At 39.5% G+C, this 16,112-nt stretch overlaps 1 protein-coding gene across 7 annotated transcripts in view; it reads left to right on the forward strand.

Annotated features, from left to right (window-relative positions):
• Positions 1-16,112, forward strand: part of daam1b (dishevelled associated activator of morphogenesis 1b) — a 65,572-nt gene that overhangs the window by 16,428 nt on the left and 33,032 nt on the right. For 5 of the 7 annotated variants that reach the window (XM_058378725.1, XM_058378731.1, XM_058378727.1 and 2 more), the window contains exon 2: positions 14,753-15,048. In XM_058378725.1, the coding sequence (XP_058234708.1) occupies positions 14,866-15,048 (183 nt within the window). In that variant the 5' untranslated portion in view covers positions 14,753-14,865. Of the gene's footprint in view, positions 1-4,211; positions 4,449-4,666; positions 4,730-14,752; positions 15,049-16,112 lie in introns of those variants that run through there. The other 2 variants (XM_058378726.1, XM_058378729.1) reach the window with 2 other exon arrangements.

Consider the following 16,112-nt stretch of genomic DNA (forward strand, 5'->3'; position numbering starts at 1 on the left):
ACTTTAGTAGACAGTTTACGCTTCCTCTGTGTTTTCTTGGTCACTGCAGTGTGGAGTGGCTCCTTATTTGAGAGGCAATATCAAGCAAAGCTTCAGCATCTTCAAAGCAGGAGTGTGTGATGTACCAGCTTGAAGAAATGTGCTTTGCATTGTAGCCTTGTTACTAAGTGTGATGCGTCTCACAAGAATACGCAGACATTTTGTGCTCGAGAGTCTGTGCTCATTCCTGTGCTTGTCTCTACCTGTCTAAGCGGATGCTTCTTTATTCCTTTAAGCCACGCGGACACTATATGACTTTCAACATCAGAATCCCTGTACTGCTCACACTACATGACTTTTATTACTTGTGATCCCTTGTTTTGTGGATGTTGTGGTGTGTACCTGTAGAGATCCCTAATGAAACACACCTGATCCATCTTTCTTACAAAAATAAACACAAGAGCTGCCGATCATGTGACTTTGTCAAGAGTAACTGTCTGTGGTTGTTTTCTGCATTGTCTTTGTTCAGAAACAGGAAGTAAGATGATTATGTACAGGAAAGATGATTCCCGAAAGGATGCTGGGAAATTTTTATATTATGTGAGTTATGAATTTTCTCTTCAATTTCATAACCACCATTTGGGAAAGAAAATAAAACTAATGTATTAGTTTTGCCTTGACCTTCCGTGCAAACAGCTGCATGATCTAACTGCATTCAGAAATTCCTCTCACACACTCTCTGTCTGTTATTCATTGCTGTTCTTGCAATTTGTCTTAGAGGTGCACGCACTATAAGATTAATCACCAAGACTGTCAAACACGCATAAAAATATCTAAGCAACAGCTCACTGGCTGAAAATTGCATCACTGATACACTCACGCTACATAAGATCATATGCAGAAGTGTGCAGTGAATTATACACTACATATGTAGGAGTGTGCAGTGAAGAATCCAATGCTGGTGTCCCCATGCACTCAGCATTATGTAGAAGATAAGGCAGCTGATTGACAGGTATCACAGTTCATTGCAGCGTAACCTCCCATGGTGCCCCATCAGCACAATGCTATGAGAAGGCTTACAGAGTGTCAGGGGTGAATGGACGGTCTAGACGAGCTTTCGGCACACACCACAGGAGGCAGGGGGTGTCATAGCCGAGTACGTGCTACTGAGGTGAATATGGTAAACTTAATAGTAAGTGAAGATTTCCTTTTTAATTACATTGCTTAATTAAAGAAAAATATTACCTTTCAAATATATTGTAATTAAGCTTGTCAGATGCTTTGTGAATCCTTGCTTTCACATGGTTTTAGCTTGGGATAATTTGTTGGGATACTCAATAAAATGAATTTTCTCAGCAGAGAAAAACTTGCATATTCTAGCCATCTGCAACATCAGACCAGTATTTCAATAATATATGTGTACACGCCATCGTAATATAATGCAGTGTGTATTATAGGTGATGGAGTGCAATAAGTGTGTTAATGTGTGTTGCTGGCTCTTTTCCTAATCTGGATCAGTGGCAGAAGGAAACAGTAATATTCTCTGCACTCCGCTAAACAGCCTGCATGTTAGCCATGATTGAGCGGGACAGAGAAATGAAAAGCAGATTGAGAAGAGAAACCTTTTAGCCTTTCAAGTAATATGAACTTGTTTGGACTGAATATATTATGAAGGTTTTTCACCTATCAGGTCTTGGTTTTGTTCTGAAAGTGACCTGAAATCCCCATCTTGGTATGTTGTAAAGAGGTATTAATGATGACTGACAGTAGGTGTGTGCTGATAATTGGCTGTGCAATGTACACGATGGGATACATTATTCAAATGAATCAAGTACTGTTTGTGTAATGTGATCCTGCCATGGGTTTTATGCTTCTTATACCATGTCAGTTTGGCAGTAATGAGCTAAGTAATAGACAAGTATGCCAGGGGTATGTAACACATTTTACCTGTTAAATGTAATGTATCATTTCGTGGAACATCTGTGATACAAGTCTGATCTTTGTATCACTTATAGGAGCTATAAACTTCAGATAATCTCACCAGCCTCTTTCTTTATTCTTATCGCTCATAAGTGGAAGCAGTGCAGCTCGCCATATTATTACCAAGAAATAGCAAAGACTTCTGTTACTCCTGAGGCTTTCCTTGCCGCTTTTTACTCAGTAGGCACTCCTTACAACTTCACCTTATCAGCAGTTGGACCTTTACAAGACCCTGCATTTCTCATTACTGTTGAAAAGGTACTATGTTAGATGAGCACCCTGAACCTGATTTGAGTTTCAGCAACTGTCACAGAAAATGAATCAGCACCTCCTGACCAATCCGAATCAAGAATTGTGCTTAGTGACGATATAGGCAGTTAGCATAACGAAATGCAAAGAATATTAATGTTTCCCTTTGCCCCAATCCAAATTGGGAGAAGATCCAACACCACAGATTAGCAAATTTATTGCTCTATTGCATGGGTAAGGAGAGACGTTTTAATTCTCCACACTCTCATAATAAAGTCTGAGCTGTTTAAAAGCTGTTCTGGCTCAGGAAAAGTTGGCTGCTGCTTGTTCAGGTTGTTAGCTTGCTAACCGTTTCATTAGTAACATAGCAAAATAATGCAATGCCACCACCAGGCAGCATATAGCATGTATGTATGAATACTATAGATTAAATCCTAAATAATAAATTAAGTAAAGACATGTTTGCTTTACTAATTGTATTTAATATGTGATATTTGAGCCATTACAGTTAAGAATAATTCAGAAGCCGCGGAAGTAATTTAGCTCGCGAGCTATCGTGAGCTGGCTACATCTCTGGGATCTTTCTAAAGCTGGATTTGTTTCTAAGATTAGGACATATGTGTCTGGAAAAAACAACTGAACCCAAATATGACTTGTTGTGCAAGACTGCTACAGGAGTGCCAGGGTGCAGCTCACAAACATCATGTTTGGACATACAGTGGATATAAAAAGTCTACACTCCCCTGGTCAAATAGCTGGTTTTTGTGATATAAAAAACGACACCAAGATGAATAATGTCAGATCTTTTTTTTCCACATATAATATAATATAATATAGCACCCAATTATATTAAGTTAAAAAAAAACAAAAGGAATTATAAGTGTGCACACCCTTAATTACTTCATTACAGCACCTTTTTGGTACGATTCTACCCAAGTTTCCAATTTTATTCAAATGTTCTTTGCAGAAATGCATTAGATCTGTCACTTTGGGTCTCCGGGATGATGGGATCTCCTGTGCAAAGCCCTTTCAAGGCATCCCACAGGTTTTTTTTTTTTTTGTTTGTTTTTTTAATAGCATTTAGATCCAGGTTCTGATTTGTTAATTCCAAATCATTGATCCTCTTCTTCTATTCCTGACTGACTTGGATTTGTGCTTTGGGCCATTATCACGCTAAAACATATTGATATTTGGAGCTAACGTTTATGATTCCATTATGACTAATCCCAGGTGCCAGCTGAAGAAAAGCAGGTACATTGCATGATGCTCCCACCACCATGCTTTACTCTGTGAGTTTAATGTTCTTAGTGTGCTGATTCTTAGCATGTATTATTTTTGCACTAAACATATCTTTTAGAATTATGCCCAAAGTGGTCCACCTTGACCTCATCGTATGACATTACAGGTGGAAAAACAGCTTGCATGGTTTATCTTGGGTTCATTTATTTGTATTACAAAAAGCTGCAATTTTAACATAGGTGTGTAGACTTTTTGTATCCACTGTATGACATATGCGTCAGGGTGCAGCTTAAAACACTGTTATTTTCTCCAACAGTTCTCCAAAAAATACACATTACAATTTTAAATGGAGAAATCCTCTGGTTAAAATATGGGTGCATAGTGTTTTTTTTCCCTAGGCTGTTGCAATTATAATTAAGTATATCTGTGTAGAACTTTCTGGATGCAGTAACATCATGAACTGTGTGTACATTTCGCAATATAAACATTAAATATTGGCACATGCCTAAGGGACACGCGCACCTCTCAAGTCAAGTATCCTTTCATATTTAGAAAGTATTTCTGGTGTCAGACCTCCACCCGGGCTGTTAACACTACTGCAGGAGGCCATGAGGGTGTGAACAGAAAAAAAACAGAGGAGGAGTAGGAGAGAACAAGCGGCAGTGGGCGGCGGTTCCATTCAGCCGGCATCCTATAAGGAGGCTGGGTGATGAAAAGGGGTGTGGCCTGTTCTGAGTAACATCTGTGTGAGTGTGTTTGTGAGAGAGAAAGAGAGAGAGCAAGCGAGCGGCATGAGGAGGTTGGAAGGGCGTTTGATTGAGACTGTGGATAGCAGCGTGAGCGGCTGAGAGAACCACATGACTGAGGAGGAAACGGCATAGATGTGAAGATTTTTTTCTGGATTTAAGAACGCTGGAGCTTCATTTCACAGGAGCACGACGTAGAGTCGGTCATGTAGAGGGATGTCCTCTTCAGATGGAGTCTGAACAGAGGTGCAAAGGGTAAGAGATCATGAGAGTAGGCTGATGGTGAACAGTGGAGCAGTGACAGGATTTTCTCTGCACTTACAGTAGCAGTTTGGAATGCGTGATGTCTCCGGCTTGGTCTTATCTCCATCGAGGGAGGTGGGTTCTGTCATCCGTTAAATGGCGAATGACACGTGTGTATTCTCTGTGTGATGGGCTGAGGTGTCTGCTTCTGCAGTAACGCTGGGAGGGGTTTGATGCTCACTTCGTTGGATCTGTGCTGTCTCAGCCGCGGTATTGGAAACCGGCACGATGCAGTGAGTTGGTGTTAGTAATCCACCCCTCCTCCTCTCATATGAGCTGTGTATTTGATCCCCAGAGATGTGTGTGTGTGTGTGTGTGTGTGGTTTGTAGGCATCCATTTTAGTGTGCATTATTCCGACGTTTGTGGGGGGATAAGATAAGAAGGTCAATACGAAGGGACCTTGAAAATGGATGGCCTCGTTTTGCAGCTCACTCAGGCTTATCATCTGTTTTTCCATCAGGGTGTCACGTGCCACATGCGTTCTAATATACACTTTGTATCATCTACCTCTGTTTCTGTCTCTGAGTTCCCTTCGCTGTTTTTCTTAGCTAGTAGCACTGCACCATCCTTCATGCATCTTTTTTTTTGCTTTCAGACTTTTGCTTAAGCCTCAATTGCATTCCCTTTGAAGGGTTTACTATATTAATAAAAGATCAAGAGAGGTTAAAAAAAAAGTGGTTGGTCTTTATATATGAGACAGCACCTGAATTGGTTCATAGCAATCAGACTAACTAAACACACCTTACTGTTAGAATGATTAAATCATTCTAACAAGCTCAGCTGACCTGTCACTCATCTATCTGCTTCTGTCTCATTAGCTCAGGTTCTTTTTCACAGGGTGTGGTCTTTTTTTTTCTCTTTCTGCTCTGTTTCAGTACTTTAAACCTTTTAAAATGTGTCTGATATAAACACATAATCACAGTTTGAAGATTTTACAATGTTATGCATGATCTGAATTAAAAATAAAATAAAATTGCAGTCCACAAGCCGGCATGGCAGGTGATGGTCGCTATGGCAACAGCAGCCGAAGAAGGATTGGCCGACTCATTTGGTGTGATGTTGCCTCCTAATGCCGTTTCCGCATGTGTTCATCCAGACAGTCTCTTTTTCCTGGTTGCTTTGTTGAGTATCCAGTTAAAATATTTGTTAGAATGCTGTATTTGCTTTCTCTGTCCTCTAGCTGAGTCCTCGGATAGTAACCGGTGGTCACTGAGTCCAGTCACTTCCTCTATCAGGCTCCGTCTCTGCTGCACACTTCCAAAGGTCACAACCTACTCTGTAGTCCACTGACTGGAACTCTGTTTCCTGCCTTTAAGTGTTGCACGTATGCAATGGCATGACGCTCACACACTAATGTATTTCACACATTCTTCTCATTCATATTTGGAATATATTTAGGATTTTTCTCCTGATTTTGTCTTTGTGCCTTTGACATTTCATAAAAGGAGATCGCACATCGCTGAAACTTCAGAGCTTTGATTCTGGTATCGATTTAAAAATTGGAGGAATCGAATAATGTAAATTTGTTAATAATCTAGTAATATCAATTAGAAGCTTTTCTAATTTTTCAGCCTTATTACTTTGCCTATGGCACAAAATATAATCGCATAAACCCAGCCATTTTCTTAAGCAAAGGTTAAATGCTATTATATTTGCATACACTTGCGTGATCAGCAAGCAGTTCTTTAACTTTGTACTTTAGCTAATATTAACAGCCCACTGAACCCACCCTGACCTTGCTTCTGAGTGGTGGAGTGTGTGTGAGGGACACCGTGGAGAGCTGGAGTGTTTGGGTGGGTCAGGCGGCTGGATATGTGTGGCTTGTGCAAACGTTAAGTTGGGGGATGGGGCTCATTGTCTGCTGAACACGTTTGACAAGCCATCTGTTTGGAAGAACGGCTCTCTGACCTGATCTTTTTTTTTTTCTCTCTCTCTGCGTTTTTCTCTCAAAGTTCCTGAAGACATGACTGAGGGAGTGTGGAATTTGAGCCTCTCTGTGGGTTCACCTCAGGGCTGGTTGTGTTTGGATCATGTCGCTGCTTTAGTTCTGGAGGGTTCGCTGGTCAGCTCGGTGGTTCGTGAGGTTATTACAACACTAACGGGACACCCGATGGCTAACCCTCGAACTACCACCGCCTGGGTGATTAATGAAGGACCTTTCTCATAATAGTTCAGTTACTCAACACCTCTTTTGTAAAAACTCAGACCTTATCTCATTTTTTTAGTCTTGCCTGCAATCCCCACACCCGGAGGAGCTACTAATGGCTCCCGAGCGACCCTCCATAGTCTATTGATTCAAGAAAGTTATTTTAGGCCTGCTCAGTGTCAGAACTCTCTTATCAATGTGTGAAATGTTTCAGGGGTTGTTTTTAAATTAGAGGTTGCACTACGTGTGGGATGCATTGAACGTGGGTTTTGCATTGAGTGAAGGTAGGCCTGGTATTCTGAATTTAGCACTCCTGTAATCAAAGGATCTTGTGCTTCATTCCACTCTCAGGAGCATTTCTAGCAAACTGCCTTTTAGAGACTAATAAAAATACAGGCTCTAACATGAAGCATATATCCAGTATTAAATCCCAACATTAACCTATACTATAGGTATCCATCCAGCCTTAAGCTATGTTCACACATGTATTATTTTACATGGAATTTCAGTCTTCATTAACCAGGGTGGGGTTAAGCCAGGAATGAAAGTCAGAATCAAAATAACGAGATGGTTGATGTTCTTGTAGAATGATTTATTGCTAGAAAACAGGATTGATGACAATTTTTCCTGACACAGTTTTGAGGCAGCTGATTTAGAACACTAGCACAGTGAAGTGACAACAGAAGGATATGCCTCAAGTGAACAAATTGAAGATAGGAGCAGTTCAGTAATTAGATGCTGAGGATAAGATTCTTTATTAAATAAATGACATCCAAAGACCTGGTTGTTTTCTAGCCTAATCTCCGTCCAGTGTGTGTTCAAATGATACAGACATGTCCCACTTTTTACCCCCTCCCCCCCTACACACACTGTTGTTTGCCTCAATCCTCAACTGGCATTGCAAGCAAGTACTTTAAATAAGAACTCAAGAACTCGAAAGTACTTAACTATAGTAACAACAGCGTAATGTGTGTGGCAGGTAATGACGGCGGCTTGCTGTGTATGTAAGTAACTGTTTAATGTAGAAACGTTAGTCAGTGGAAAACCAGGCCTAGTGCTGCTTTTAACTAAAGCTCATTTTCACTCGTTCTATACAAGTTCTGTTAAACCCCACTGAAACACTAGGAAAGTCAGATCAGTCTCCTCAACCTTGATGTCAAGTTATGACATCATATCAATGCCCACACCGTTAACAGTAAATAAAATATTACCTCACCATTTAAATGAGCTTATTGTAGTATTTACCCTATATCAGTCCACAAAGCAAATTAATTGGTTTGCTGCTTTGAGGAAGTAAATATATTATAAAGCATTACTAGCATTGTGCGCTGACTAGCTTGTTGTTAACAAAGCATGCGTTCATCAAGATGTTGATGTTGAACAGTACTCTCTCTCTCTCTCTCTCTCTTTTTTTTTTTTTCTTCTTTAATTTAATTTGAACACTTTTCCCCTGTCAATAACCTAATCAGCCACTGGACTTTTTCCTAATGCGTTACATATTTTATCTAATTTTTTGACAGTTTTACTGTTGTACCAAAAGCATTCATAATATGGTGACAGTGCAGTTCCAGAGAACTCCTATTAAAAGAAAGGAAATGATTGGTGTGAATCATTTATCTTGTCAAGAAAGTGCATGAGAGGCAGAAAAAGGGCGAGGACATTGACGGTTTAAAAAAAATGGGAGAGATGAAGAGTATAAGTCAATATGGACTAGTGAGTATTAGTGCGCAGGCACTGCTGTGTGCAAGGGGTCTCTCGCTTGTCACATCAGATAAATTCACATCACAGCCAGTGCCGTATTCCTGCTGACACACACATCCCAAATGTGAGGCTCAGCTTGGTGTCTTGCTTGTATTTCTTTGTGTCTCTGGTGGATTTTAATGTTTCAATGTCATATGAATGCATAGAGGTTCAAGAAGCATTTGAGAAATGAAACCATTTGAGAAATCCTGAACGGTTTGAACATGGGGAAACACGGGAATATGAATGCTCAATACAATTAAAACCCTGAACACTGCTACTAGGTAACAGGAAACCATGGATGGATGCTAAGCAAAAGCCAGGCAGTGACTGAAGCTTATACTTTACCTATCTAGCATGCAGCCAAGTCTTTTATACAAATAATTGTACTAGGAGAATGACAGTGGAAACAAGACAAAACCACTGGGAATGTTAACAGTTTCCTCAGATGTGTTAAATTGAGTAGCAATCGACCAGAAATATTGCATTAGTCAGAAACTGAATGTTGCTGGCTGGACCACACTGAAAAACATCATCACATTGTAGCGCTTGAACCCAGAAGGTTCGATTTGAGCAGTAGTGAATTAAACAACCCTCATGCATTCATATGGATTTTCTTATAAACATTGTGAACATAACTGCATTTAAATGCAGCAACAGGCTCTGAACAACTTCCTGTATTGGGTTCCCAGAACAATGCAGAGACTATAACTGTTTTGTGAAAATAACCGACGTGATGCCAGCTATGTGATTTAGCTGATATTTGGGTCAGCAGGTTCATCACTTTGTCAAGCTTGTGCGTGACCAATTAGCAATGATCAGTATGACATGCTACACTCATCCACAGTCTGCAGAAACGTACATCCTTTGAAACAGGAGCTAAACATTCTGATACTATAACCCAAGATCTAAATCAGCCCTGATCTTTCAATGAAAATGCACCTAAGTTCTTGAGGTTCTTGAATAGGTTCCTGTAGAGGAAACTGCAAAATTTAAGGCGAACAAACGTGCAGACCGAACATTAGCTTCTGTGTTTTTGTTTACAAGCTAAGAGAGGAGGATGTCCTTACATTCGTTGAAAGCTTTGAATATTCAAATGTTTAGCTGAGCTATTGTGCAGAGTGGAAATGTGGCAACGGAATTTATAGTAGGATTTTATAGTAATGACGATTGAAATGTGTAAAATGTATATTTTTTTAAATAAACATTACCAGAGGAGTTGACATCTTTTGAATTTATTTAGCGTGCAATAGTAGCACATGGAGCCAGTGAGCCAGTGAGAATGTTTGATTTGATTGGAGAGTTGATTCATGGAGACTACTGGGTAAAGTGGGAGATGAGAGCAGGTCTGTGGTTAAAGCCAGCTGGCTATGTGTGGAATGTGTTGTGTCGAGGCACACCTGTGGGGCAGATTAGGGCCTCTCTAGGAGCAGACGTAAGTCTGAAAGGAGCTGAGAGGAAAGTAGGAGTAAAAACTCTGATTTAAAAAATGACTGAACTAACAATTAAACAATTAAAAGGAGGTTTAGAATTGTCTTCCATACAAATCTCAGAAAGGTCACCCACTTCCTTCTTTAATGTTTTGTCACTCTTAATAGAGGGAACTAAAAGAGTTGTATGAATGTTGATTTGGAAAGATATTACAGAGGACGTTCTGTGTATGTTGGTAATTCATGGATTTTTTTAGATTGTTTTTACTAAAAATGAAACTAGGACATGATGTCTTCTTGATTGAACAAATAAAAACTGCATTTATACTCTAACTTCTTCTATTTTTGTTTAAGATGCCCAATTATGCATCTTTAATTTGCTGCAGTCTTATTTGCAAGGGTAAAAGAATAAAACAACAAAGAAATCTACATTTTACTAGCTGGAAACCACAGAGAGAGTCAAATATCACGCAGAAAGCTTCACCATAAATTCTGATGCTTGTAGCCAGAAAAGGGTACCAAAGATATGCTAAAACTTGCATACACTGATACCTAGATTAAATTGTTTGCCTTAAATATTGCCTACATTCTTCAGACATACAGCACTATAACAGAGCAGTAATTTATTTGCTGAGTTTCAGACACTGTCACTGTAGATCGGATGTGTTCATGGTTGGAGGAGGATCCACAGATGAGTTTATCGTGTGTCAGAAGTACCATATAGAACCTGTGTGACTGGTTCAGTAGCTTTTATTTATGTTTAGAGTCGGCTTTTCTATTTTGTGCCTGCTTCCATGAAATAAGTTGGCATGCTTGAGTTGAAATAAACTGCTGTTCATTCATAAATCAGTTTTATGTAAATAATGTTTTGGTCAATTTTGATAAGGTCTGTGAGCTTTGGGTAAATCAAACAACAACAACAAAAAAAAAACACTTTGTAATAGAGTTTTTCTCTTTGGTTAAATGTTCTGCTTGGCTCTATTGACCAACACTGTAAGTAACTCCATGAGTCTTTAAGCTGTTGAGGACCTTGATTTATAAGAGTGTGTCTAAGCATGCTGTAGGAAGAAACACTCTTGAGAGGGTGGTTTAGGGTTCAAGTTATGGGGTTGATGGATTGTGTTACTTTTTTGGAATTTTTTCCCCATGGCAAAACTGCCGCTCAGTGTTCACATGACAGTCATCAGGTTCATTTCTGTTTTTCTCAGTTTATGCAGGTGAACAAAAATGTGTTGTTAGATGGGAAACGTAAGCTTGTATGTATGATTCACATCCTGTCTATTAACTGTTGCTTAATCAGACTTTAGTCTTTGTTTCTTTATCTCTGCTTCACTTTTTGCATGTATGATCTATAAGCCGTTGCCTCTGTGTTTTGACTACCATATAAAATATGAAATGCATCAGCTAGTGAACTGTTCTGTGGAAATAAAGCTTCTTTTGTGGTTTGCACATGATATCCAGAAACCTGTAGGCTCTGTTTTGTGGGAAATCGGAGAACAGTGTGGTATGTGGAGATTTAGGTGATACAATATCTTTGTTTAATGTATTGCATAGAAATACTGCTTTGCTTATCAGTGTGTATCTTTTAGGGGTGTTTTATTATCTTAGGAGAAGTCGGTTTTGGTATTAATTTGAAATTATTTTTCTTCTGATATCCAAAGAAAATAACACTTACTGACATGGCCACCTCCGCTTTGCTTCACAGGGATGGGAAAGAAATGTCTGAGTGTTATTTTTTGCTGATTAAAAGCAATTATTTGTAATTAGACGTAAGAAATGTGGTGCACCTCTGAAGAATCAATAAATTTTGTCTGCGTATGTGGAAGTCCTGAGCGTAATTATATAGTTGGACTAAATTTTCTCAACCAAAATAGGACCTATCCCTAGTGATCATGAGTGAACAAGCTGGCCTGATTTGAGATGTGTAAAAGGCTGTTGAAAAAATGTCACACATTTTATATTTATTCCCCATTATGGTGTTTGATTTGAACAATAACAAAAGTTCTTGATATGTATCTGCATTATTTTTGTATTGTGCTCCTGACACGATAGGTGATTGAATGATTTTGTGAATTAGCAGGTGTGTATAGGTGTTCCTTATAAAGTAGCCAGTGAGAATATATGGTTTAACCCCCAGTTTCTCAGTCTAACCTGTATAGCAATTGGGAAAGGCTGTACATTTCTCTATACTGATTTTGGCTCAGCAGATTGAATGACTAGATTGTAAATCTCACTTCCATCTGGTCTTATGTTGGTAAACAATCCATAACTTCTATTCACATGTTTCAACCAAATGTAACAGAAACATGGTTTTCTATTTGACTCTGTAGTAAATATATTTTGTAGAATCCCATACTTTTCGTCTCTTGTCTGTTGCTACTGTTTGTCCTCTCCTGTCTAGTTCTTAACCAAGCACTACATCACAATCTACTGGTGAGGCATTAAGCAATGGATCAAAGCGATGTAAAAAGACATGAGCTTCCACATCTGAATACTAAATGCAATTCATTAGAGCATTATGGGCCAAGCATAAGGAGGCTTTAAAAAGCCATAGGATGCAATGAACCGGATGGTTTTCAAAACAATCGAGATATGAGGAATTGAGTCCTGCTCTGGGGTCAGGATACTCCCCAGAGTTGTGGAATAGCCTAGATAACCTTGAGTAGCATTTGATCTGGGGCATCTGTTAGATGAAATTAACACGGCACACCAACACACCTAATCCATTTCATTGGGAAACAGATCACTTATTTATTGTCTCAGAGCAACACAGCATGGCCTAGACTAATGTGATGGGCGATGTGAATTGATCACCATCTCAGTCTCAGAGAGGGGCAAGGCAGCATGTACACTGTGAGCGTTTATACTTCCTTCTTATCTTGGATGATGAGGGCTATGCAGATATCAACTAGGAGAGACGCCTCATACCAATCTGTTGCACCACAGAGTAGAAGAATTCATGCATGCTCATGTTTTCTTGCCTAATCTGGGTTATCAGTCCCAATCAGGCCTCGGTGTCTGTGCCCTAATGTGCTTGTCAGTTTGTCTGGTCTTACAGAATCAGTGCACTAAGATCAGGATGAAATTTGTGCTCATCTGAAAAATAAGTATTTTACATTCTTCTTGTCAGAGATTAAAACCGAGTGTAAGTGAAGGAGCAGTTGGGACTGGATTACCTCAGCCATTTGGGTTGGGCTCCTCAAGATTCCTTGGTGGCGGCAGACGGGCTAAAAGGGTTATGGTTCAGCTGTGCTCCAGCTGTGTGGATTATATTGGTAACCAACAGCCAGCAGATGGGGGTCCATACCCCACTCTGTTATTTAAAAAGTGCGAGGAAAATATTTCTGAGTAGTCCACCCATGTTATTTTTGACTTACTAAATACACCTCAGTTTTCACTATATGCAAAAGATTTTTAATTATGGTAAGTAATTATGGTAAGTTTGAGCTAGGTTGTAGATTTTCCCACTGTTTATCCGCAGGTCTTGAGGGTGTCCAGCTGTGATAAGCACCCTCACCATCAGCCTGTAACAGAGCTGGTTCTTCACATGTAATATAGATGTTTGCGCTGTTCCAACATGACACTTCCTGACATTTTTGGAGTGTTTGTGCCACACAAAAACATATGCCTCTTGTTTGGACACAGGGTTAAGAAATTATGGGCTATTCCCTATAATTGTAAATGTCTACCTACTCATCCTGATGTCTTACAGACTTTTCTATCAGCATAAGCAGTCCATTGCCTTCTTTTACATTTGTACTTGCACGTTAGAATAAAAATACAGTTAGAATAAGCACGATGCACAAGCAAAAAACAATACATCATATTTACTATTTCATCTTAATGTAAGGCATATAATTTTTCAGACTGGTCTTGGTGATTCTCTATTAGTTTTAGGGTCTCAGTGGTTATTGCTTTCGTCTCGTGTGTATACTTACAGTATAGAATCTAGTAGCATAGTGGTGCTACAGATGGAGAAATCTGAAGGGAATCTGCTGGCTTCTTTAGAGTAACACCTTTGATACTAGATTTTGATGAATCACACCCAGCTCTACACTTCACACTCCCTTTGAGCATTGAGCACAGCTCAGCTGGACCCCCCTTCCCTCAAGTTACCAGGAAGACATGCATCAAGTCTTTTTTCTCTCTCCTTGCATTTAGGTAGTAGAGTAAACTTTCCCTGGCTGTCCGAACAAAAAGACCTACATCTTCACCAAACCACCTGAATCAGCACTTAGAATTTCTTTTTAAAAACATTGTGTTTTGTACTAAAATCTCTCAGATGGAATTCTATTCAAATGGAAAGACTACAAAGCTCTTCTGTAAGTCACACCGGATAAGGGTGTTTAGCAAATGCTGTAAAAGTAAATGATCAAAACAATTGTCATAGCACATACAGTAGTCTTATGCTCAGCATAGGTAACCTTAAGGGCTGTTCATCATTGTTTTTACATTAAGTGGACTCCGGTCCACCTTGTGCTGTTGGTAGGGGGTGGAATCAGCTCAGCTCCACTCAGCAATGTTTGTACGATTTTAATGCAATTTTATATCTGATGTGAGACACTAGCACCTCTATTACTTTTCCTTCAGCCTTTATAAATGAACCTGAACCAGATCAAAGTCAGCAGGACGATACCCCTTCCCTGTGCGCTTTGGATGAATTGTTTCGGACTTGAGACCGGTATATGAATAGGTTGTACTGACCACATTGTAATCGTTAAGTATCTTCAAAGAATTTCCAAGCTTATGGCTGTCTTCATTTTATGTGCTTCACATTTTCAAAAGCGTGTGTGGATGTAAACTGTAATCTATCCTCTGAAATAGGATAAGGCACACTGGTGTTTCTCAGGTCTGCTGAAAGTGATACCCCATTTGACTGGTTTGTGTTAGCTTGGTATATGCCTTGACCATGATGTATTTTTTTTCTTTCTTCTCTTAGGGTTTTGTGACAGAGACAAGTCTATATAGCTGAGTCACTTGAGGGAGGACCACCAACCCCTTTCCCTTCATCCCTCACCCTTGACCCCTGCCCCCTCCTCTCCTCAAGGAGTCATGGCGCCTCGTAAACGTGGCGGTGGAGGCCGGGGCGTGTCCTTTATCTTCTGCTGCTTCCAGAGCAATGACCATCCAGAGATCACGTACCGGCTGCGGGAGGACTTTGTCCTGCAGACCATGGAGCCTACACTCCCCATTCCCAGCTACGATGAGCTGGACTGCATGTTCTCTGAGCTTGTGGTGAGTGTCAGCATGTGTTCAGGAACATACCTTCATTCCTATCACTGTGACTTAATCAGAATTCTCTTTTTTTTTTCAATACTATATGTTTTTAGATTTTTATTTTTGTTGCTATAAAAATAAGCATGAAGACATTTCTGCTAGAGTAATGATGATTTATTGGAGTGCTGATTCAGGATGCAATGATATTTGATACACTTGTACAGAGGACAGAAAAGGTGAACACCAGCCCATAAAAAGGACTTTGAACGTAATGACAAGTACAAGGGCAGACCCACTGATGAGTCATATTGGGTTTAATGTCATGTATGTGTGTGTGAGCTATAATAGAGATCGAACGTTGTAGCAACATGATACAACTTACAGAGTAAAGCTGGCAGAATGTTGGTGTCCAAATTGCAGGTTGCAAAAGCACTATTTAAAAAGAGTTTATACAATGTAATTTGTAAAGGATTCCACTGGCTGATTTATGGGCTTGATTCAAACGAGAAACTGACCTCAAACAACAGGAAAGGTTTGTAAAATATGTAAACATGATTCATTTGCAGTATTTTCCTCCTAAAACTTATATAGGCTTTAGGAACAAATGCTCCAGCATTATTTGCCTCAGAGAAGTCAGACGAGAAAATTATGACAGCATACATCAAGCAGGCTAACTACATCTGCAGAAAAATAGTTTCAGCAGCTGTTTGACCAGCTCCAGTAAACATTATACATTAAAACTGTCAGAAAACTCTGATAAGCTCAAATATTCCATAGTCACTGAATATAAACACAAAATCTGGTTTCAAAGCCTAAGTTTCAAAGTTAGTAAAATAGATATTGGCATACTGTTTTTTTGGAGAAAGCCAGTGAATGCCAATATCTATTTTACTAATCATACAGTAATGGATGGTGTCTTAAGGTCAGTGATGTGCAGGGTTGCATTTTGGATCTTATTACTAGATATGTTTATCGTTAAATATTGTGGTGTATCTACATGGAGGCAGATTCCCATGTCGTTTGTCCCCCAAAAAACTGGAGGATTTTGTTTCTAGTGCAGTATCATGGATGTCAGTGTTTAA

This window comes from Hemibagrus wyckioides, linkage group LG25 (assembly GCF_019097595.1).
Source record: "Hemibagrus wyckioides isolate EC202008001 linkage group LG25, SWU_Hwy_1.0, whole genome shotgun sequence".
NCBI classification, from domain to species: domain Eukaryota; kingdom Metazoa; phylum Chordata; class Actinopteri; order Siluriformes; family Bagridae; genus Hemibagrus; species Hemibagrus wyckioides.